Genomic DNA, 26338 nt, shown 5'->3' on the forward strand with positions numbered 1-26338 from the left:
CACGTGATATGTGACGTCATATTGAAAGTACATATTTTGAAGGCCAATATCTACAGAGCTACAGGTCCGATTGGGTTGAAACTTGGTATACACCTAGACCGGGATGTTTTATAGATGAAAATTGAAATGACATCACGATGATGTCATCACGTGACATGTGACGTCATTTTAAAGACGACATGTGACGTGCATATTTTGAAGGCCAATATTTACAGAACTGTATTGGTCCTGATCACTCTACCGCACATGTTGTCCTATCAGCCTTACATGACATAAAAATACAATAACAAATTATTTTCTTTTTTGATGTGACTTCATCATGACGTCATCACGTGACATGGGACGTCATAATTCAAAGCCCTATGAGAATGAAATCGAATATTTATATGCCACCATTTAATACATAAATAACCACACATCCTTCCTGGATGGGACTTATACTTGAAACTATGTCACATATTTATGTCTCTTAAAGTTACTGAAACAGCCCTGTGTTTGTCCACAAACATAAATCTAGTATAACTTTGAAATTGTAAATTTGGTGAAGAATACAGGTACTTGATATTTTAAAACTTTTCTGTGCCCAAATTTGGTTCAATCAATTGAGTGTAATTTCATAACATAGTTTTGGGAATTTGTAAATTATGGTAGTAAGTAAGAGACCATTTAAGTGAATATATTTTGAGAACCCATAATTCGAGTTACCGGTAGCCTTGTTTTTGTTTGTCTGTGTTCCCATGTACTTGGCGTGTTCAATTCCCTCTTAAAAATGTCCGTAAAAAACCTCTTAGAGGTAGTGTGACAACACTACATGTATGTACATGCATGCGTATCTTATGCGGACACATCAGGAACCCCATCAACCTCCCCCCCCCCCCCCAGCAGAAAATAATAAGAATAATTAGAATCATTATCTTTAAAAAAAAAAAAAAAATTAAAGAAGGAGTAATAAGAATAATAAAATACAAGCGCCCCCCCCCTCCACCCCTCACGACACCCATGATCACACATCCTGGTCTAGGTACATGTACATACCAACTTTCAACCCAATCAGACCGGCACGTGACCTAGCTCAACGCGTGCAAAGCTAGAATATTCAAGGAGTACCGAGTATGCATGCGCCGCGCATACACACGTTCTTTCAGTTTCAAATATTATGTTCTGCCAACTTAAAAGTAGAGATCATTTGCAGCTAAGCAAAAATTAAATGACAAAATTATTGTTGAAAAGCTTACTTGGTTAAAAGATAGTAATGACACTAAACTCCCTGGGAAATTATTATTTCTGGCATGCTGCCATTTTGGAGAAAACAACCAAAAAAAGGCAATTTCCATTTGGACATTTCCGTTAGCAGTTGTTTTGTAATTCAATGAATCAGTGAATGGGTATATGCAAGCGTTGACACGACGTGCAAGCGTTAACACGACGCTAACATACTGTGGTTGGCAATATTTTTACCCTCCAACCACCAATTTACAAAAGAAAAATGTTCAAAATGTCTTCAAAAAAAAAAATTCTTATAAAGAGAAATAGAGAGATAGAAATAGAGAGGGAGATAGAGAGAGAGATGGAGTGGGGGGGGGGGGAGAAACCAGTTTATAATTAAACAGATTCAGGGAACTCGATCGAAATGGCTTTCTCATGAAGAAGGTCTGCTACACCCGGCTAGCCTGAAAGTGCCGACAAGGTATGTTTCCACTTTTCCATTTGTTTGAACTGTTTTTGTGGTTTATCTTATCTGGCAGCCGGCATAGCCATAGATTTGAATTTGGTAGTAACTCTCCTGTAGTTAGACCATTCAAAACACCTCAAAATCTGGGTGCTGGCAAATTGGAGGGGAAAAAAATGCTGGACCTTTTAAAATCCTCCAGAATATATTTTTACTGCACTACCACACCTTTCACTTCCTTTCGAAAGGTATTGAAATGCAACTTACTGAATTTGCCCACAGAGTTGCTTCACCTTTTGAAACCTTTCGAAAAGTCCCAAAGTTCCAGCACTATTTCACCTTTCAAAACCCTTTTAGTCAGGCAAATTTAAAATGTTTTGAAAGGTCTGATAATTCTCTTTGCCAACTGCACTGGGTATAGCGGGGGTAAATGTACTACGACATAATAAAATACGAATACTGATATCTAAAAATGACTGATAAAAGCTGTAAAAGATGAATATTTTCTCAAATTTAAATCTTTAATGACTAAAATGATAATGGGTGCTAGAACAGTACGCCAATGAATGATAGTTTAAAGAGCTTGGCTTTCTATAGTTGTGAACAGTTATAATCGAAACAGGGTCAGCATGTGCCATTGCTGCTGCATGCAGAAATACCCAAATCAGGCTGGTTTGATTTTTCTTGAGCAGAATTTTTTTGAAATGACGATGCCGATTATTACTCTCTTTATTTACCTTAACTCTTAAACATAATACCAAATTAAACCATTATTCAAAATAAAAGCATCACCTACACGTTCTAAAAAAGACATCAACTACACATTCGAAAAGTAAAACGTTTTTATTGAGAACGTTTACTTGATGTTTTTATTTAGAATGTGCAGTTGATGTTTTTATTTAGCATGTGTAGTTCATGTTTTTATTTAGAACGTCCAGTTATTATGTATTGCATTTGTGAAAGTGCCTTATATATTGAAAGTCTAACTTAGTCACCAGACTAAATGGAAAATGGTACAAACAAATGTAGTTCTTTGAACATGTAGTATAAAGACAAAATCAATGTTATTATTTGGGGGGTAAAATTCCAACTGAAAACGGTGTGATTAGTAGGGTCACAAGCATGAAATTTTTATTCTCACACCAGTAACCCAAATAGCGTATTGTCTTTTGATCAGAGGTACTCAATAATGTAAGACAGGAAAGATTTGGGGGAATTAGTGTTCTAAGATCTCAAGAACTGTAGTCACCCCCTGTCAATGCTTTCTTTCGGATAGTTTTCTAAAGACTGGTTTATAGTTAGTCTGACATTGGTGGTCTCTGGTTGCTAGGCCTTTATAGGCACTTCATGTGGTCACACAGTGAACATTTAATAGGACATACAATGTAATTGTCAATGTCTAGTGTTTCATCTATTACCATCAGGTTCAAATTTGCATTCATGAATTACAGACTGGACATTCGAAGGAATGGTTTTATATTTATTGTTTCTTCTGTTTTGATCTTGCTGAAAAGCAAACTCTGTGTAAATGTACCTGGAAAACTTTGCATTTTAGAGAACAGCTGCTTTACAAACAATGATTGTCTGTTTTGTTTGATATCAAGCAATTCTATTGTTCAGCAATGAAAGTTAGGTCAGTGACATCGTCAAGTTCAATTATTTCAACTCTGTAGGGATGCCATAACCTCCTCAAATGACTGGTAGCTGGTGCTTCAGCGACAACTATAAACCACATTTGATATGATGGTGTGTCAACTTTGCAGTCACATGACATTAATTGCGCGGCTGACTATCACCTTACCGTAACAGGATCCAATTTTAGGAAAGTTTGTCTGTCTCTACCCAAATATTTGGTATTCTGTTATGGGTAGTTTAAACAAGTGGTCCGCGGACCGCATGTATTGCCTTTTTTATTTAGGCCTATGTTTTGTGTTCTTAAAAGAAGTGAAATTGTGTGCATTTTTAAACAGCCTCAAATGACCCCTAGATGACCTTTGACCTCCAATTTTGAAAGAATTGTGACTAGCGGGATGCCGCGCTTCGCGCGGCACCCGCTAGATGGGTGGAGTTGACTGTTTCGTAATAATTACTGTATACAGTGAAATCTCGATAATTTAAACTCCAATAACTCCAAACAACTGTTAAGTCAAATAAAGAATCAGACGCTCTGCTGCACGCGAGCCTATTTGGACTCCCCATCAGTCTCACCTAAGTTGTATTTGCGTTTAGCAACGTGCGCGCACATAACGTTTCCTGCGGAGATTGTGCGAGGGTCCAGGACATATTGTCAATATAGGGGAAGGGGCTAGCTAGGGTGAAGGGTGCTAGTTGGAACGCCCAATTTCCGTAAAACCCGTCAACCATGTCACAAATATTTCCGGGGATGGGGAGAAATATTTCCAGGGACGGGGAGAAATGGTTTTTGTTATAGAGGGGAGATGGTGATATTGAAATCGCTGATATTGTGGAGGTTTATGTTTATGCTGGGATTCATACCGTTTAAATGTTGTTTTAAATTGCGCACCGATTAGGAAGGTCTTGCTGTCAACAGTTGAATGAAATTAAGTATTTATTGCCGACCGATTGTCTCATGCGATGTCTCATTACATGTATATAAAGCTCATAACTAATGTTGTGCTGGAATATTGTCCAGTCAAATTGAACATTGATTTTTCAAGGTGCCAAACCATTAAGGACGTATACACCAACTGTACAATTAGGTAATTTAGATGAAACGCGGTTTGATCTTGGCCTATACAACGTCGTATCCATCGTTCTCACTACAGAGGGGAGGAGGGGGAAGCCAGTGGGGGTGGGGGTTGGATATTGTGTGGCCTATTTACATGGGCGTCGCAAGGATTTGTTTTCTAGAGGGGGGCAAAACATATTTTTGCCAAAAGAATGCCCGTTTTTCTCAACACATTCTCCATTTATCAGTTTTAGAGGGGGGCAGGGACATTTTGCCCCCCCCCCCAACTCATTAAATTTAAAATTAAACTCATTTGTTCCCCTTCTTTTTACTTTTTCTTTTGCTTTTCCGGGGGGGGGGGGGCAAGTGCCCCCTTGCCCCCTTGCCCCCCCCCCCTGCGACGCCCATGCCTACTTATGTTACACCTGTGAATGGTCACTTATATTTCCGGGGAAGTGGGCAACAATTTATATTCGTTATGGTGAAGGGGGTGTTTCTTATGTATTAAGTAGTTGTTAATGTCATTATAGCAGTTGGTGTTTTTATTACGGTGATGGGTTGTAGAGCAAAGTATTGTAACACGTTTATTTGCAGAAGAGAGTAAAACTATAAGAAAGGACATATTGGAGCACTTCATAATTATGTCAAGCACCACATGTTAAATGTATTTATTACAAAACTGTGAAAATGAAATCAGGTACAATGCACACACAAATTTTTTAGTAATAATGTATTTGCATTCATTACAGGGTAGTACTTCGACAAAACTCAGGGGATATAATTGTAGTAAATTTTCGGAGCGATTTTCGCAAGGGACGTCGGTCCAGGCTTGTTTAGCATAGGCAAAAACATTCCATGAAAGACTTTCAAGCAATACGGGTAATCATTTCATAATTATTCTTGGGTACAACTAAGCCAAGGATATAACTTTAAAAAAGGATGGACATAAAACAGCAGAAAAGAGTGATTATTTTTGCACTATTTCATTGTCATGACTTCTAAATAATAAAATTATGGCTAGAAGAAAAATGTGTTTTGAATGGGTAAAGAGAAAAAGCAGGAATCTTGCAGTTGAACTGGAAAGAATAGGTGTGTCACGTCTTCGTCTTGAGTTGAGATTCTTGCTTTGGGAACTGGTTGAAGCATGCACTGGAGCATGCTTTTAGAGCATGGTTGGAGCTGGTCATGTGATGTGGGTGTCATCGGGAGTCCTGTGTAAAGGAGTAACAAAGAAAACTTGTAAAAAAAATACATCGGCTCACAATAGCTGCAAATAAATTGTTCCTGCGCGGTTTGTGCCTTACGATTCTGCGCGCCGTGCGTGCTCACAGCACTTCGCGCAGTAATCGCCATCTTTATTTTCGGGTTGCGTGTTTTCGCTGTGCTGTCATGGCAATTTCCCCCCCCCCAAAAAATTTCCCTAAAAAAATCAAAACCCTGCCCTCTATCTATGACATAGGCCTACCTGTTTATTGAGAATGTCTCCAATTTTGGTCGGGCTTTTTTAAAGTGGATTTTGTTCCCTTATAGGAACCGGGCCCTACTACTACTACACGATCGCCATGTCCGAGGCCCACGCGATTGGGTCACACTTTTCACAAAAAACAATTGTCATTGCCAGCAGTCCTGGCAGTGGTGTTCGAAAGAATACTTATAATCCTTTGCCAGAGGTGTTCGAAAGAATTACTACTAACTATAATCTATAATGTGTCATAGCACAAATCGGACTTACCATTGAAAGAGAAAATGGTAGCATAATCGATGCATCAAACGACCATCAAACGAAGCTAGTAGTGCTGAGGAAATGTGGGGCAAGCATGCCTTTCGCTTTGCATGTTGCATGGAATACCGTTGCATGCGCTGCAGCGCATGCTCCTCTATACGTACGAACGTATACGTATACGTGGCACGACAGGTGTAGCGTGAATATCCGACTCCATGAAATGTGGACTCATTGGTAGTACTGCGCACGCGTGAGTACGATACTGCGCTATTTTTAGGATCATTTCGGGAGAGTGACCTGTCACGTGCGAGGGATCAACCAATAATAGGGAAATAGGGGTCCGATTTTCATAGGAGTCGAATTTTCATGTGACACCGGCCCATACGCAAGATGGCCGGCGCGGCCCAATGGGGAAGGGAATTCTGGGAAAATGGGGTGGAAATAGCCGGGCCCCGTTCCGCATCCCCCGCAGCCAACGGGCGCGATGGGGACAGGAGACCGGTCGGAAAAATGGCAGCGCCCCCGAATCATTTTCGTGATTGTAGTATAGAAGGAACCCTAACCCAAGGAGCACTCCAGCCAAGTTATGTGAAAATCCAGCAAATTCTGTAGACAAAGAAACATTTAAAGCATATTTGACCTATGACCTCTAATGACATGACCTTTGACCTCAGGAAATCCGATGAGGAATTGTCTTTCCACCAAAGGGTCACTGCATCCAAGTTTCATCAAAATCCATGAAAGCATGTACAGTAAAAGTTATACTTTTTTTTTTAATTCTGTAGACAAAGTAACATTTGAAGCATATTTGAATGACCTCTGATGACCCCTACATGACCTTTGACCTCAGTAATCTGATAAGGAATTGGGTCACTGGATCCACGTTTCATCAAAATCCATAAAAGCATGTGGAAGTTATACATTTTTTTCAAAAACTGCATCTAATACAGACATAAGGACGTACAGACATACGGACAAAACATAATTTAGGACTGGTAAGTGTCTCCAAAAATTTGTTTCAGTGAAACAATGAAGAAACTATGCAAAAAAAAATTATCAAGTCAAAAAGTGTGAGATTTATCTATATGATAAAGTTTCTACCAACTTGTGACAAAGGTGATAATTGTCCACCTCTTTTGAGAAAGTTGCCTCCTTTTCTGATTACTGTTAGTTGGACTCCACCCCTCCTTTTAGTGATTCAATGCTACCTTTCAACTTTTTTTGCACTAACCTGGTTCGACTGCGAGAAGACCTGGATGCACGATAGCTCTTTGGTGGAGTTCTAGACCGATGACGACGATCTCTGTATAATTAGCAATAACAGAAATATGAAATGAGAGAAAGCAGGGACCTTTTGTCTGTATCAATTCTTTATCTTTAGTCTATTTATTTTTTTTAATGAAAGCGCATAATTAGTTTTTGTTTTCCCTCCCCATTTTTAGCTGTTCCCAATTTCAATTGGTTCTTCGTTTTCGTTAAGATTTTTAGCTGAACAATTCTTGTTTTGGTCCTTATTAGCCTTGGTCAAGGCAGTTGTCATTATCCATCCGTACGGTATTCTGCGGCATATATCCTCGCCGCGCTGCGCCGACTGCTGATCGCTATGTTGCAGCGCTGTATTTTTACATGCACTGCATAGCGAGGATATGCCGCCGCTTACCGTACGGACGGATAATAACGAACGCCTTGACCAAGGCAATGTTATTATTCGCTTTTCCACAAACTTGCGGAAAAGCCTTTGTTCTTGTTCTGATTTTTTTGGGCAGTTTCGGCAACCCGCCGAAACATCCTGTGTTTTCATTAAGACTGGTTTTTGGGGGTTTTTTTTTTGAAATTTATTTTTTCTTTTCAGTCATCCGGCATACATGTATAGCATTTGTACATGTTTTTTGTTAGCGGCACTTTGGCCACTAAAATCAGTCTGATGTTAGAGCGCCCTCTAGCGGCAGGTTGAAAAATGTTTTAAATTAATAATCACTTGATGTGTGTGGCAAAGTTTGCTAAAATCACTTTACAATTGATGTTTATAATCAGCTTCATGCTAAGTACAAGTTGAGAGGGAGAAAGATGGATGATGTCACCAGACCGGAAGTTACAATGTGACGTCACATTAAAGGTCCATTTTAAAGCCTATATCTAAGGAAGTATTGGCCTTGATCACTCTGCAACTTTTTACTGCACATCTATGTCCTGTCAGTCTATAACATAACATAACAATACTCTAACAAAATGCCGGAACAGCTATGTGTTTGTCCACAAATATAAATCTAATTTTCCTTTCTTCTTCTTCCCTGTTCTTTTTGTTCTATCCCAAATCATAGACTTTATACATGATTTTTGTGACATCTATTTTGGGCATTAATGTTTGTCATACCTCATTCAAAGTCGCCATAGGCATAGTCCCTATAGCAAAGTTGTGTCCTGAAGACCGACTTCTTGATGACATCGTCACGTGACGTCACATTAAAGATTTAATAGATTTAATCTTTGAAAATCAATATACAATCAACCGTTAGAGACCTGAACATGACTTTTGAGGGAATTGATACTGGTAGAATCATCCAGGATTTTCCTTTTGTCTTGTGTGAGCAAATTTCACGTGACCCTTTCTTCTGTTCCAATAAATAATTTAAAATTGAAAAAGATGTGAACTTACTTTAAACGATGTTAGTCTCTGGGTAGGTTGTTCTTTACAAAAAAAATACCGGTGACAACATAACATGTTAGAGCGCCCTCTAGTGGCGGGTTGAAATTTTTTTTAAATGAATAATCAGTTGATATGTGTGGTAGTGCTGCAACTGATCCTCAAAGTTTGGTTTGGTTGCGGTTCGAATTGTTTTTCTCCGAACATTGGTTCAGTTCGGGTTCGAAGTGCATACATAATGTACATGTCCATGGTACAATGTAAAGGGCTACAATGACAACTCTATTCTAGGCAGTTTCCCTGTTCGAACAAACACATGTGTACCGCGCACCTCTGACAGAAATAGTCATCGCAATTTCCACATGCTACACAACACAAGTTGAAGGAGAAATCCAGACCTACCAACCCTTGGGATCGAAAAACTGTATTCTGAATCTCCAAATGTTGTATTTTTCTTTAAAAAACTGTATTTTTCAAAAATATGCATAGACGGGCTATACGAACAAATAAATGTGGCTACAATGCTCTATTTTTGAATTTGTTTCAGAACGTAGTATCCCTCCATGATCAAACTTTACTATTCAAAAATGTTTGACATAACGGAACCCCACGTGCACGCACGTTGTGACTATCGTACACGAACGTCAAAGTGTATTCTTTGTATCGTGCGTGCACTGAGAAAAAGAAAGTCTGTTGACTGCACGTAAGATCTGCCGTACATACTCCTACTGGTATGTGTGTGTACGAATACAGACATTTATTTTTGCGGCGGGGTGCCACTGCTTGAAGTATCGGCACTCCGGGAATGGACTGGTTCTAGTTTGTGATACTGTGTACATAATGTACATCGAACAGTGGGAGTCGCGAAACCAGATTCAGTTCGTGCATGCAGTACATCGTTTGCTCGGCTGCTTGCAATTTACAATGTTACAGCCAATTTTATCCGACAGAAATCTACACTCACAGCCACTTTGAACTAGGATTTTTTCAGGCGTGTCAAATTGGTCAAAACCCGTATTTTATGGGGGAAAAACGTACAGTCGTATTTTCAACAAATTCCGGTACGAAATACGGCAGAATCGTACTAGTTGGCAGGTCTGGGAATCTCATTTTTGTTGTGTTAAATATATACCGTAATAATTTGAGTTTATGACGTTGAGAAATGAACATCGTAAATTGCTACGTTACCTATCCTGGCCCTGGCCCTTTCCCGGCGAACTATGTTCAAATTTTCCCATATGTGCTGACGTGTTTTCCCGACGAGTTCCGTCCCGCCAAACTTGTTTCGTGGCAATAACTGCGGATTAGTTTTTTTCTAAGAACACACAGGTCCTTTACTGTACCAAACTAATGAAATCATAATTATTTTTAGCAACAAGCTGACAAATTGCTACTGTAAACAAAATCAACTTTTTGATTTTCAACTTTCGCGACTTTTGTCAAATTCTCACTCTGTGGACGGATCCATTAATTTTGTAAGGGAGTGTTTCACCCTATTTTGGGAGATAACATTGTATTTCGTGTACGTTCTTTACGGGGAAAAAATGCGACGATTAAGGACTAATTCTGAACAAGGGAAAGGTTTGAGACTCCAAGTATTATTTGTAATTTTGACACGGTGAAATGCTGGTAAATTGTGCCGAGGAAAGCACACCCTTCACCGCAAACGGTTTGGTCCAAACGATGTCACACTGGAATTGATCAACATGCGGCGGGGCATGCAGGGCTGGCCAGGGATATGAGATCGGCCGCGCTGGATGAATGCAAAGAGCATGTTTTTCATTGAGAGAATCACAGGTGCGTACCATTTTTTCAAAGCCTATTGACCCAATGTCTATTGTATGCCTGGCTAGAACACTGCAAATAATGAAGATGAATGCAGTGACTTCATCGGTGCACTTTAATTTTGCCCTATCATTGCAAGTATTAGCATTCCTCGCGCTATCAACAAATACTTGCCGAACTCTTCCAGACTGACGTTTCAGTTCAGTTTTGGTTCGGGTTCAGTTCGGAATTTTAATTTGGTTCGGCGGTTCGGCTGCAGCATTAGTGTGTGGCGAAGTTTGCTGAAATCACTTTAAGTTACAATAAAAAGACCTTTTAAATAAAAAAAAAAATGCTGAAAAATCAACCGCGAGAGATATAATCCAGATTTTTGCTTCAAAAAGCACAGTTAATATAACTCTCAAGCTTTCTGTGAATGACGTCACAATGACATCATCAAGTAACGGATTACAAGAAACCAAAGATTTGTAGATTTAATCTTTGAAAATCAATACAAAATCAACTGTGAGAGACTGGATATTGCCTTTTACGGGAATGCATAGAATAATCCAGGGTCTTCATTTTTGATATTACGTGCAAAATCCCCCCCCCCCCCCCCCCCCCCCCACAGTCGTGTGGGACGAGTTTACGAGAGAGAATACTTACCCAAATAGCAACTACATTTGCATATTTCCCTTTGCCGGCATGCCAATTTGCTAAGCATTTTATCGCACAATAATGCGCCTCTTGGCGCCCACCCATGATGCCATGCGACGTCGCCGCCATATTGAATCTGCCTCTTTCTCGTGCAAGTCAAGAAGGTAACTAGCCGAGCTTAGAGTGTGGGAGGGATGCTATTTGGGTAAGTATTCTCTTGTAGACTAGTCCCACACGACTGTGGGGGGGGGGGGGGGGGGGGGGAGTCTACTTCGTTCATCTTACCCAAATAGCAACTACATTTGCATAGAATAGCACCGATATCTGGAGGAGGGTGCGAGGCGCATATGGGTGAATTGTGTTCTCTCGTAGACTAGTTAACCTTCTTTCTAAGAGAATACAAACTCACCACAAGGGAGGTACTCCTGATGCTCTAGAAGGTTTCGTCTCTCGTCATGCTCCCTTTTGATGAGGCCATGGCCGCTGACAGGACTGTCCGGCCTGGTACGCCCTCAGTTTGGAGCACGTTTGGTAGCAGGATGTGAACGTGGAAGAAGATTTCCAACATGCTGCTTTTGTGATTTCTTCTAGGGGAACTCCCCTGAAGAAAGCCAATGATGTTGACAGTGCTCATACTTCATGAGCATGTGGATTCTGTTTATATGAACCCTCATCTGTCGAAGGCCAATGTGGGTTCGCTAATTTAATCACTGACACTATCCATCGAGCAATGGTGTCACGTGAAGCCGCACGGTGCGGATGTGTTGTTGTTATAAACAGTTGTGAGGTCCTTTCACGTAGTGCCTTGGTCTGGCTGATGTACCATTTAAGAGCTCCCACTGGGCACCAGACTTTGTCAGCAGGGATAGTTGATATTGTATGTATTTCTGGTACAAAAATATCCGGAGGTGTAAAACCCATAGATTGGTTTTTAGTCAGGAATGCCGTTGTGGGAATGAGTCGGACGCCTCCTGGTTCCCAACGGATGTGTCCAGGTTTAACAGAAAGGGAGTGTAGTTCACTTCTTCTGCGAGAGGTGGCTACAGCCAGGAGAAACACTAGTTTAAGAGACATGTGGTACAATGAAGCCTGGCCCAGGGGCATGAAGGGGGGCTTCATTAATATCTGTAAGACTTGGTTGAGGTCCCAGGAAGGTTCTTATTGGGGGACGCTCAACAAACATTCCTTTGAGGAGATGGGTCACCGTTTTGTTGTTTGAGATTACGGAACCATCTTCAAATCCGTTGTGGATGGCGGAAAGGGCAGACCGGTAGTTCTTGACTGTTGCTACAGTCAGACCCTGATTATAAAGGTACAGCAAAAAATCCCTGACCAACGTCAGAGGAGCTGAGGTTGGATCAACCGATTGCCGTCCACACCATTTGTAATAATGCCAAAGTCCCGAGTCGTAAATTTTTCTTGTAGAGGCTCGGCGGCTGTGTGCTACGAGAGTGGCAACGTCTTGAGAAAGGCCTGCTGCTCTGAACGACTGTTGCACAGAGGCCAACAAGTTAAATGGAGGTCCCTGGGGGCTGGATGAAGATAAAGGGACTGTGGTTGGAATACTATGTCCGCTCTCTGAGGTAGTATCCACGGAGTGCGAACTAGCAGTCTGATCAGCCTCGGAAACCAGGGCTGGCGTGGCCAGAATGGGGCTATTAACAACATTCTGCACGTATCGTTTTCCAACTTGTTTAGGACTTTTGGAAGCAGGGATATTGGTGGGAAAGCGTACGCGAACATCCCGTTCCATTTTATTGCTAGTGCTTCCACTGCCCATGCTTTTGGGTCTGGGCGTCGTGGGCAAAATACTGGAAGTTGAGCATTGATGGCTGTTGCGAAGAGGTCGATGTGGGGTCTGTCGATATTGGTGAAGAGGAGACGGACAATCTCTCTGTTGAGTGTCCATTCTGTTGGAATTACCAAACCCCTGGACAGGGTGTCCGGGATCTCGTTCTGATCTCCCGGAAGGTGGGAAGCGGAAAGTTGTACTTCTTCCCAGATGCACCAATGGAGGATGTCCCAAGTCAGATAACACAGTAGGGGCGATTGGGTGCCACCCTGATGATTGATATACTACACTACGGTCGTGTTGTCTGTTTGAATTAGTACTGTGTGCCCCTGTATTGTCGGCTGGAAATGTTGTAGGCCGTAGAATACCGCTTGCAGTTCCAGAATGTTTATGTGTCCATTCTGGAAATCTGGTCCCCAGGTTCCGCCTATCTGGCGTGGGGAGAGAGTTGCTCCCCATCCTAGATTTGATGCATCGGTTGCGATGGTTAAGGAGGCCTGAGGACGGGGAAAGGCTAGGCCCGTCCGTAAGTTCTGAGCGATTGACCACCAACGGAGGTGAGGAAGGAGACCTATGGTGATCGGAACTTGAATATGGATTGGATCCTGTTTTGGTCTGTAATGGGCCAGTAGGTGGAGCTGGAGGGGGCGCATGCGGAGCCTGCAATAAGGTACAAGATCGATCGTCAGTCCCAACAGCACGAGCCATGCTCTTGCTGGGGCCACATTCTTTGAAAGGAACATGAGAACACAACCTTGAAGATTTAGGATACGCTCTTTGGTTGGAGTCGCTGTGCCCTGGCACAAGTCTATGTCTGCACCCAAAAAGACTGGATGCTGTGTTGGAGTTGGGTGAGACATTGTTTTGTTGATAATAAAGCCGAGTTTGGATGTCAGAGCCCATGTTGACTGGATCGCATGAAGGGTTTCTATTTCTGTGCGCCCTACGACTATCCAGTCGTCCAGATACATGAAGATTAGGATGTTTCGTTTTCGTAAGCTTGCTGCTACTACTCGTGATATCCTTGTAAAAACCCATGGGGCTATAGATAGACCAAATGGGAGAGCAATGAACTTGTATACGTTCCTTTTGTATCTGAATTGTAGGTATTTGGAATGATGCCTGTAGATTGGGACGTGTAGGTAGGCATCTTTGAGGTCTAGTGATGCTGCCCAGGATGGAACTGAAATTGAATCTAGAACGACTCTTAGAGTTTCCATCCGGAACCGACGTGGTTGGATGAATTTGTTGAGAGGTTTGAGATTGATGAAGGGGCGCCACTCATTGGTCCCTTTCTTTGGGGTCAGGAAAAATGTTGACAAGAAACTGGTGCCCCGAGGCCTCAGAGAGACCTGCTGGATTGCGTTTTTCTCCTGCAGAGAAATGATCTCTTCTTCTAGTGCCTTTTGTTTTTCTTTGTTCCTGGGCACCGGGGTGATGCGAGTGGTTGTTTCCGACGGAGGGGTACTCGTGAATTTCAGCTTGTAACCTTGCGAGGTAGTTGCGAGAACCCATCTGTCGGAAGTAATTTCTTGCCCAGGACCCTTCGAAAGAACTGAGTCGGCCCCCCACGGGTCTGGGGTTGGGGGCCAACTCAGTAACGTGAATGTCATTTTCCCCAGCCCCCGGTCTGTCGGGGTGCTGACGATTGCCAGCCGCAATTATGATTTGTTCGGTAGGCTGGGCGATTCTGGTTTTAAAGGCATGCTTTAGTGGCCGTTGAACTGGCTGATGCCCCTGTTGCTACATTCTGACGAAAAGGTTTGAACGGCTTGAAGGGCTTACGAGAAGGACGGAATGAGGGAGCTGCCTTTTATTGCTTCCTGTTGTCCTTTTGTTTAGGGGGGGGGGGTAGAGACTGGTGGGGCTCTTCGTGCCGCAAGAGCGGATATAGGGTCACTGAGAGACTGAAAGGCTTTCATAAAAACCTCAGTAGATACCTCTTTTTTCTTCCGTGAACGACGGGAATGTCCGTCGGAAGAGTTGCTTGATGAGGACGATGAACATCCGTATCGGCGCTTATGTTTCTTTTTAGTGTGTTTCTTATCTATCTTTGGGGTACGACTTGTTACACTGTCTTGAGTACTTGAAAGATTAAAGCGCTAGAATTCCAGAGCACTGATCAAAACCTGAGCTATATGCCATGCCGTGTGAGGACGGTTGGGTTATTGGTAGTTCGTCCGTCAGCTGAATGGGGGCCGTGGAATTACCGCCAGGACCGCAGGATTTCCCCCTTGAGCTATCCGTGGTCTTTTTCTTTGGTTTCGGACAGATTGGAGATGTTTTAGTGTTCGTCGGTTTCTTTGCCGGGACTTTCCCGCGTTGTTTTCCAAAAGCGGCATCAGTCGGCACACTCTCCGCTGTGGGTTCCATTTTATTGGGGGACTGTTCCCCGTGTTTGTTATGCGATGCCATAGCAAAGAATACACTGTACGATGTACTCGGTTGGATGCACCGCAAGAAAACACTAGGAACACAGTGCACTTTTGTTATGAATGGTGCGTTGTGACACAACCACCGCACACAGGAATTCAATTAAAATAACAATAGAGTCATTTGCTCACAGATCAGACGTTGCCTTGACGTAGTCAGACGGCTGTTCTACGAGTCGAAAACCACCGTGGTGAAAACGGACATACATGTATTCCTATTAGAATAGGTTTACGTATGTACATATGCCACTAGCGGTGTGTCACAGAGTGACTTTATTTTAATAAAACAAATTTACTCTTTATTGGTTGTAGAAACAACATTTATTTTTATGTGGCCTGAATCTAGTACATTGGAAGTTGGAGTTTGGAATGTGTTTTATGTGGAGGGAAACACAATGTACTTTTATTGAGGCTCTCATACCAAACATTCCGGGGATAGGTGAGCTAGCCAAACCATGTTTTGTTGAGCCTGTGACTTGTAAATAATTAAGCCACACCTAGTTTGTCATTGGCCAATGGGGCTTACGTAATACTCAAATGTGAATTTTAAATAGGCAATGAGAAGCCTGAGTGGACAGAATAAACTGATCATGTTAATTTATGCATAGGACTAATTTTATTTTGGGTATACAAGCATGGGCAAATGTAAGAGAAGGGACTTGCTAAGAGAAATTCCGAGTAGAGGGCAGTGGCCGGACTCGAAGTGGTTTTTTGAGACTAAGAAGCCAAGGGAGATAGGGCAATGCATAGCCAACCTGCGGCAGAGCTAGTGAGAGCTCATTGAGTCTGAACTAATGAGAGTTCACGAACCAGAAATTCAGCAGTGTATAAGCCAGGAGTCCTTCAATTCCTGTAAGTTAAACTATAAATAAAATTAATTAATGCCAAGTTCTAGCCAATACATTTCACGCTAAATCTTTCCAAAATCTCATAAAAATTAGTCTCCAGTTATTAAAGTGATATTATGTTCCCACAAAAATGAATAAATTAAGCAAAGTTTAATACAACAATAATTTTAACTTGGACTCAACAGATGTGTGTAGGCCCTTACTTGTTTTGTCTGCTTCAATTAAAAGTTAATAGCATTTCTACTTTTACTTTTAGGACTAGTATTTTCTATTTTGTTCTGACTATAGGAAACCTGCATCATCGAAACCTGCATCACAGGCCATTACAGGTTGGGGTGTCACCTCCATCCTCTGGCACTGCGGATCAACCAGGTCCATCTTTGGCACACACTGTCACCAGCCAGACCAAAATAACCCGCAAGACAAAGACTGCGACAGTTGATGAGTGGGGATTTGATTGGATCAAGTATAACAGCAGCAATGGATATGTAACAAAACTCTGGTGTGCTTATTGTCATGAGCATCATGGTGACACTCCCATACATTCAGGGCAAAAGCAACTGTGTGACTTAGACGCAAACACAACTGGAACAACAAACATCAACAAAGACACTACAACAACACACAGTCTTTCTAGGACACATATGGTTGCAGTGAGGGCCAAGGAAGGGAAGAGGAAGGAAGCATCCATCCTCCAAAACCTAAATGAAATGACCCTACAAACAAAGGAGAGAATGTGTTGCCTCTTTGATATCGCCTATACTATCGCCTACTGCGAGCTGCCATTTACACTCTACCCAACACTCATTGCCATTGAAGAGAAACACATGGGAACGGCATGGGGTCCAAGGCCCGCCCAAGGGCCCCGGAAAAATTTTGAAATAGAGATGCTCTGTGGTGCATTTTAAAGCCTCCTGGCATGCCTGGGCCAACTATTGGTCGAAAATGTTTTGCAATTTATGCATGTTTTTAAGTTAACTTTTCCTTCATATTGGCTTGAAACTGCCTAAATGGCCAACTTGTATATGAAAACTGGGAAATTCGACCACGTTTTCCATATTTTAACTCCTTACTGCAGATGATACACATTGTCATCGCGTGTTCTGATCGAGTCGCCTAATTTCTGCCCATTAACCATGTGTTCCATCCAAATCCATTTCCACGGATTCGTAACCTGAGGATCGGTCTTGTCAATGTCCATATCAAACTCCGAACCTCTTTGGATAATAACACACTTGTGTTGCACTGAGTGGCATCTTGCGGAATTAATAATGTCAAAATACGTTCGAAACATTTGAACCGACACACTAACGTACCGTACGTATCACCATGCAGCGGAATACATGCAGCAGGCCTGGATGTGTACACGCAATGAAATGCACACATGAACTTTGCCCCGCATGATGCCCTCTACCGGCGCAGCACGGCACGGCGACAATTTACTAGTCTTATTTCAAGGCTTTATATTTGCAACAAGACGATGTTTACAGCAAGTTATTGTGGAGATCATTGCGTGTCACTACATGCACAGACACAGGAACGGCCGCAAAGAGTCCCAACGTGCTTCATGGCGCATGTGTGAATATTCATATTTATCTGCAGCCAATCACAGCGCAATGACTGTTGGTTCCCTGGATGCTGTTTACATGTTGTGTACAATACATTGTACACACGCGGCTTCGAGCTGAAAAATGCATGCACATGGCATCGTATGTATAGTACACACGTACATACGTACAATGTACATTAGAGAGCGGATCGCGTGCGTTCGGCGGCGGCGAAATAAAATAAACGGAAATAAAATCAATGCTTACGGGCGGGGGAAAAGGCGGGAAATCTGGACCATCGGAAGAAAAAAAGCGGAAAACAAAATGTGGCACGCTGAACAAAAAAGCGGAAATCCGCTAAAAAGCGGAGATTTCACACCCCTGATGATAAAGATGCACTGTGAAGCACATCGCCTGAAGCTTTCCTTAAAAGATGCATTTAAGGATACATACTTCACTCAAGTTAGTTATGTGATGGAGAAAATACAATAAAATTGTTATTGGCAATGGCAGAGATAAATACAAATTATATCAATTACAATAATACACATCTGAAAGTTGAGGAATCTTACATTCAAAGAATTAGCTAACTTAAAACTAGTGTTTAACTGTTAATGGTTTTCACATAAATTTATCTAAAAACCTGTTATGCCTGCCAGATTGTAAATGATGAATTTATAGAAATTGCTTTGCTTTTTTTCCCTTAAATTTATGTAGATTGATGAGCTCATGATGAGACTATATTATCTGTACAAGAGATCTCCAAAAGGTGGCAGGAGCTGAAAGCTATGGCTGGCATACTGAAGAAGCATGTTGTAAAACCAGTGCGGTCACAGGGTACGCGATGGATTGACCACAGGCGAAAAGCCCTCACATGCCTAGCTACTGTACTAACTACCAGTGTGTGGCCACACAATTTGAGGAGCAAGCTACTGGCGAGCGTAAAGATATACCTGCTGCAGACGCAGCAAAGATGAAGAGCTACCTCAAGCTTCTCAAATCTTGCAAGTTTGCACTTCACATGGCCTTATACCAGGATCTGGTAGATGATATGGCAGAGCTTTCTTTGCAGTTTCAGCGGGATGACCTGCCTCTTTCTTCTGTTAGTAGCAGTGTGGTGCTGGCCCAGGTACCGGTATCATTAAAGAGGAAAAAACCAAAGCAGGCCCCCATGTGAGACCCGTTCTACCTGCAGTGAACGAGGCAGTTGATGATGACAACCGGTCAACTTTCATCTCCAATGGTGTTGAAATTGCAGCCCACGCCACAGGCCCATTCAACAGACAGACAGAGGACATTGTGGACAAGATCATCACATGTATTGGCAACAGGTTTGCCAGCTTCAAGGACGACCCTGTACTCATGGCGACTGAAGTATTGGATCCAGAAAACTTCTCATCACAGTCAAATGAAATGATCGATTATGGCCTGGATGAAATTCAAGAGATGTGTGACTCTGCTCAGCAAGAAAGGATGTGACATCACCCAGGTTGAAAGAGAGTGGATTAAGGTGAAACATGACATCAAAAAGCATCACAAGAATGACAAGTTCCTTCCACTCTAGAAAAAGATGTTGGTGGAGAAGAGCGCCAAATACACGTACTCCAACTTTCTACATCTTCTACGCATCGTATTGGTACTGACTGTTGCAACATCCCAAGTTGAACGCCAGTCCTCGTGTATTAAGCAAATCCTAGGAGACTGGCGTCTCAGCTTGCCATCGAGGACTTGCTTTGTATCTGCAGCGAGGGGCCTGAGCCACAAGTCTTCAACCCTGAACCAGCAGTGGCAAGATGGCGGTCAAGTGGGGAATGCTTCAAGCGCCCTCATATTAAGCCATACGGCCCCAGGTCATCACATCTTGAGTCCATGCATCAAGCAGTTCTGACACAGACAGTGACGATGATCTCATCCCTGATCATGATGTAGAGTCATTCTCTGACATCATCAATGAGGATGATGCAGAATAGTCTGATTAAAGACTCAACCAATTGATGCAAGTACAAGTACACTGCTGGGCATAAAAGATGTTTAAAGTGTAATTAGTATTAACCCTAACCTCACCAAAAGCTACAAAATACAACTGAGTAGTAACCTGTAGTATGCATTTCTTTCCATACAATTAATACAATGTATTTGCATTTAGCCTCCGTGCCCCTTCAGCAGATATTACTTAGCCTTGGTGCCCTACCTACTGGCCTTGGTGCCCTCCATAATTTTGCTTCATTCAAGGCCAAAGTTGCCTTGCCCTAAAAAATTCCCCAATTGAAGGCCTGAAGATGTTACTTTGCTTTCAACGATGTTAGTTTGTGGCAAGGGTGGGCTTTTTCAAAAATCTGACCAGTGACGTCATGCAATATTCAATAGTGCTCTGGCGTCAGGTGATCACTGGTCTTGTGACGTACATGTAGTCGTAAAGGTGCATATTTAAAATCTATATCTACAGAACCAGTAGGATTAGGTTGAAATGTTGTATACCGTACATATAGTCAGGGACGTGTTATTGATTAAAAAAGGAAAATTGCAGAAAAGCCCTATGTTCTATTCATCAAACAGACATAGACCTCATAGACCTTTTTGAGCTTTTTCGCAAATTTGAGGAAAAAACTGTTCTTTTTGTTCTAATTATTTCACTTTTCCACAAAGTTGTGGAACAGCCTTTCTTTTTTCTTCTGCTTCCCTCTACTTTTTTGTTCTATCCCAAATCCCATAGACCTTGTACATGACTTTTGTAACATCCACTTTGGGCACTCAATATAAAATCAACTGTGATAGATCTGATTTTGCTTTTTACGGAAATTGATACAATACTCCACGGTCTTCATTTTTTTATATTGCATGCAAATCACGTGAGGTTTCCTTCCGGTCCAAACTGGAATTGCCTTCTAATTTGAAATTGGAAAAAGATGTGAACCTGCTTTTAATGATGTTAGTTTCTGGCTAGGTTGTACTTTAGAAACAAATTACCGGTGACGTCATAAAATGTTAGGCTGCTTCTCATAAAGATCGCCGCATTTTGACTGTTTCAGTCGCCGCATTATTTCCAGGTTGCTAACGACCGTACAAAACGCGTTTTCACCGCAGCGAAATCACTCAGATGAAGGCAAGTTAATAAGATAAGGTAGGCGTGGAAAGTGTGCTATTTTTATGTTAATGAGGTCATAAATTATGCATTACTATACCTCCAGAACACGGTGACCGTATTGATTGTTATTGTCAACGTTTGAAGGATGTCACAAACCACGGAGCTTTGCAAATGTGATTTAGGACGGGGAACTGATTATAACCGACATGTAAAAATAACAGCAAAGTTTACCTCAAAACTTGATTTACAATTACTAGGGCCGATGTTTTTCCGTTTCAGAAAAGTGCAAATTTCGTTTTCAAAAATCCTAAATTCCGTTTCAGGCTGAAAAATTCCGTTTCACATTTATTCAATACATAAAAAGGCATTTAAACATATGTACACAGAAAATAGTTCCAAGACGATAATGAAATAGTCGTTTGGTTGGAATGCAAGAAAACTTGCCAAAAACAAAATTGCTATTTTATCAACGGCCCATTAATGTACAGACATTGTATTTAACTTCACCACAGTCAAGTCGTATACTGCACCGCCATCACCACACACGCAAGAGACATGCATTAGCCGTACAGGCCAATCCCATGACGTCACACACAACAGCTGGCCAAAGCAAAATTCATGGCCACCATTTTGTTTTCGCTTTAGCAACAAAATAAGATAGTTTACGAGAGATTTTTGGACCTAGCACAACATGCATTTCAATAGAGCCAAAGTTAGATGTCATACGATGGTTGATTGATTGGAGCAAAAGAGACCTACGAGAGCGTGCCGCGAGTGTGATGATTTTCACCAGTCCCACGTACTACGGTAATGATCTCATAACATTTATTGCTCTGATCTTGAACGTTTTTGTCCCCCCCCCCCCAATTGTGATATAAACACCGTTCATTTGTTATATGGCTTGTCTGTTCAATCAATCATCAACAATTCGTTTTGGACTCAATAAATTTAACGAAATTAAGTTTTTTTATCAATATAATTGCAGAAGTTATTTTCTTCAGATTCAAATTCCGTTTTCCGTTTCGAGGAGCAGATTCCGCGAATTCCGTCCGTTTGTGTGTTCCTGCATGGCATTACGCCTGAGGACAGACAACAAAAGGAGCACAAAGGGCCATTGATCCTCGAAGGAAGGTGCCTATTGTCCTCGAACGCAGGTTTGTGTGCTTAGTCTATGGGAGAGTGTTATATTACAGGGACAAAGGAAAACACAAAGCCAATCCTCGGAAGCATAGCAAAAAACGACTGGGTGTGTGTGTGTGTGTAAAACAAATACCTAGTCAGAACTGGTTTTTATTATGACAAGTGTATCAAATCCATTGACTTTACGAGTGCAATGATACGAATATCTGGGTCTGCTACACTTCATTTTTATTCTTTTACTTCGGCAGCCCATTGCATTGTACGTGTAAAAACATGTACCATAGTTCTGTGATCAATATACGAAGTGCAGTATGCCAGCTAATATCTTTGTGGGTGTGTCTTATTACATGTTCAGTTTGTATATCCTGGGATGACGTCTTTTAGTTCGGCCCCTGGGCCTACCCGTTTCCATCATCGGAACTGATCATTGATGCAAATTCCAACAATGGTTTCCATTATAATAATGAATGTGCGATATTAAACGGAGCGCAGTATACCAGCCAAGATCCTTGTGGGTGTATCTTATTATATCCTGGGATTGCGTCTTTAAGTTCGGCCCCTGCCTGTTTCCATCATCGAAACTGATAATTGTGATGCGCGTGTTAGTACCAACACTGGTATACATGGATGTGTGATATTGTACGGCGTGCAGTATACCAGCCAGTATCTTTGTGGGTGTCTTAAATATCCCTGGATTTAGTTCAGCCCATACCTTTTCCCATCAAGAAAACTATGTGTCCATGGATATGATTATTTAATACAAAGTGCAGTGTACCAGACAATTTCTTTGTGGCTGTGGCTAATCGTGGGATTGCGTCTTTTAGTCCTCCCCCTACACTTTTCCCATCAATGAAACTGATATGATGAGAGTGTTAGATCCAACACTGATCTCCATTCAAAGTACCGGTACCATGGATATGTGATCATTACGAAATGCAGTAAACCAGTCAATTTCTTTTTCAATTTCTTGTCTCTGTATCCCATTCCGATCATGTTCCACGACGCGCATCAACAAGATGTATTGATTTTATCCTGGTCACTTTCTTTCTCGAAGGACCGTAACTGCCTCATCATTCAAAATAAAAATCACTGTATTTTTATTTCAAATACATGCATCAAAAAGGAATTACTACAGTCACAGCCGGGTAAACAATTGATCTTTTCGCCTTGTATGACTATACATGTATTTCGAGTCGGATGGAAAGAATTTCAAAATCGTTTTTTGCATGCATGGAATAATTTCTATGATGGGAAAATGCCAGGCATAGTTTGAAAGCGGCCCAGTATAAATTTATTAGCTACATCAAATAATTATTTACCCCTTAAATTTTCTGTAAAATGTTTTATGGGTTCCGCAAATTCAAAATGGGCACGTTCAATAAATTTCTGGTGATTTGTTCTCTGTGTTCAAAGTCACAAATTATTATGTACAACTTTGTACGTATATCAGGTCCGCAAATGTTTAAACACATCGACCATAGGTCTTAAGACCATTTCTTAAGTCTAATTGAAAACAGTTGTTTGGAAATAAAATGCAGAAGTTTCGCACACATGATGCTTCATAATTGGGAGAACCCACTGTACATGTATACGTGTCAGAATTTATGAAAGATATCTGGAAATAGAGGCGGGCTGCTCCAGCCGAAATATATTGGAGTGCTTTATAAAATACGGGGTGGTTTAAATATTTGTCTTCCGACCCTAAGAAAAATAGATTTTTAAATTTAAATATTTAAATCAAATTTAGATCAAATTTATTTAGAACGTGTGTGGGGTTCTTGAGGTAAATTATACGTGTGGATGACCATTTAAAATATCATCAGAAATGTTTAAAATGATTTTCAGTTGATTATTGTGGCAAAGTTTATGACATATGAAATAGATGCCAGCCCGACCACTCTGCGTTTGTAATTCAACAAACACGAACCTCTAGTTAGGTTTGATTTTTACAATGCAAAGAAACATACTCGCGTGCTGCACTTGGCCAACCAAAAGGCCATACTTTTAAAATGATATAGTTGCTTTAATCAAGTATGAAAATGTTACCTTGATCTGGATCGCCTTTCTCTGCTACGTGATCGTTCTCTGCTCTTTCTACGTCTTTGTGGGGTACGAGATCGTGACCGACGACGAGGAGGGGACCTCCTAGGTGATCTTCGTGGTGATCGTCGTCTTGGTGGAGTACGAGAGCGTCTCCGAGGGGTGCGAGAACGTGAACGACGGCCACGAGAACGGGATCTTCTGGAGGAACGCCTTGGTGAGCGTGAGCGTCGACGTCGGGATCTTGACCGAGACCGGGAATGATGGCGGCTACGAGAACGAGATTTGCTACGTTTTTTCTTATCGTCCTTCTCTATTTCCTTCTCCAAATCCTCTGTTGAAAGAAAATTAAGAATTGAGTTGTAATGTTTGCTTTACCACAACATGTCAATACTCTATACAAATATAAAGCACCTACTGGTAAGTGTGATGTCATCTGTCCTTGTTCTGGTTCACGTGCTAGTTAACACTTGATGTCAACACACACTTAAGCTATGCGCATGAACCAGAATACGCAGGGAAACTTCGGTACTCCCTACTCTTGCAAAGGAAGGAAAGTTCACACATTTAACTGCACACCTTATCTTATTATTCCTTACTTCACCAGGCCTTGACCTTAACTTTTTGTGGTGCAAAGCTAGTTGGCTTGGAGTGCTTTAAAATTTTCTAGGCATTACTGCCAACTGTGAAGACACAACAGCCAATTGAACATTTTATTGTGATATGAAATTGTGATGGAACGGTACTATTCCCATTGAACTGCAAGAAACAGATGAATAAATAGATAAACAGAACAGTGTTTTCCCACATTTTCCATTCATTATTTCACGTACTTTACTTTGATTAATTTAAACAGAGTACAATTTAAAAACAACATTTTGTATTCAGTAGTGTTATCACCACCTTGAAATAAAAAAAGTTTAACCCTAGTTACACCGCTGGATCCAGGGTTGTCCCTTTCATGAAAACTTTTATTTAAAAATAATCAAGAAATCTCTAGAGGGCTATATTTTGGTAACTTGCATTACAGTAACCCATGTTACAGGCCTGGTGGGGCCGTAACATGGGTTAACTACATTTACCTTGAAGTTGCGCACATTTACCTCGTCTCAAGATATCATCAAGTAGTCTTGCCCAAACCTCAGTACTGATGAACTTCAAATTCACCATATTGCTTACTGGTACGGTTACCCTATTAAAATCTAATGAAAAATCATGCGAACAATGATAACATTTTGATATTTAGCCCAACAAACAAAAAAACGGGGGAAAAACAAGGTGTCCGTAAATTGAGCTAAAAAGTAGGTGAAGGGTTGCCTAACGTGGGAGACTTGAACAAGTTCCAGGAAATTCCCAAATTATTGGTAAGAAAACGTTTTGATGTTGACATAATTATTGTAAGCAACATTAATCTTTTATTTTGGGAGATTTCCTTGAAGTTGTTCAAGTCCCCCACGTTAGGCCAACCCTTTGCCTAATTTTTAGCCAAATTTATGGATACCTCATTTTCCCCCCGTTTTCTTTCTTGGCTTAAATATCAAGACATTATCCATTTTCCACATGATTTCCCATTTATTTTTGTTAATACTGGCATTTGGTGAGACTACTTAAGTAAATGTGCTGCGCAACTTTAGGGTACAATAGTAGCCATTTTGGATTGTTGAAATGTCCTCATAATTATTCAGTCACTCATATGCTTTAGAAAATGTTAGTGAGGTAAGGAAGTGTAAGTAGAATCACTAAAATTAACTTTAAAAATATATATATATATATACCCAAATATGGGAACAAATATACCGTATTACCATGAGTACACAACAGGTATTAAATATTGAGGCACATTTCCACTAAAAAAAGCTTGGTATCCATCATTTTCGGATTCAACCCCCAAATTAGGTAAAATAACTAGGTTACCAACTTTTACTCAAAAATGCCTTTTCTTGCCCTAAGGCCAAAAAAAAAAAGTCTCCGGTTTCTGGTATGCGCGCGTCGCCGTAGCCATGCGCGTCGGCAAAATGAAAAAGTTTTTTTTTCAATACAAGATGATGTCTCAAAACCGCCAAACTCACTGGTTCGACTGGAATTCTGCTGCTGCACAATTTTAACGTGTTTTTAGATGGGGTTATGATCGAGAATAAGCTTTATGTGGCCTCTTTGGACTCCCATATATTTGCACTAAGTTTAGTCGGGCACCATTTGCAGTCATCAGCCGACATTTGAAGCCAAAAAAAAAAAAAAAAACAGGTAAAAAAAAAAAAAAAGCCGTGTCGCCGCACCACTTTTGGGGCAAGCTCCATACCAGAAACCG

The 26338-nt window shown here is 41.2% G+C and overlaps 1 protein-coding gene across 1 annotated transcript in view; it reads right to left on the minus strand.

Moving 5' to 3' along the window:
* Positions 1-26338, minus strand: part of LOC119728244 (splicing regulatory glutamine/lysine-rich protein 1-like) — an 89000-nt gene that overhangs the window by 17037 nt on the left and 45625 nt on the right. The window contains exons 7-8 of the mRNA XM_038200399.1: positions 24037-24364; positions 7313-7384 (exon numbers count right to left, since the gene is read on the minus strand). Of these exons, the coding sequence (XP_038056327.1) occupies positions 7313-7384; positions 24037-24364 (400 nt within the window). The remainder of the gene's footprint in view (positions 1-7312; positions 7385-24036; positions 24365-26338) is intronic.

This window comes from Patiria miniata, unplaced genomic scaffold, assembly GCF_015706575.1.
Source record: "Patiria miniata isolate m_02_andy unplaced genomic scaffold, ASM1570657v1 HiC_scaffold_20, whole genome shotgun sequence".
In the NCBI taxonomy this organism is placed as follows: domain Eukaryota; kingdom Metazoa; phylum Echinodermata; class Asteroidea; order Valvatida; family Asterinidae; genus Patiria; species Patiria miniata.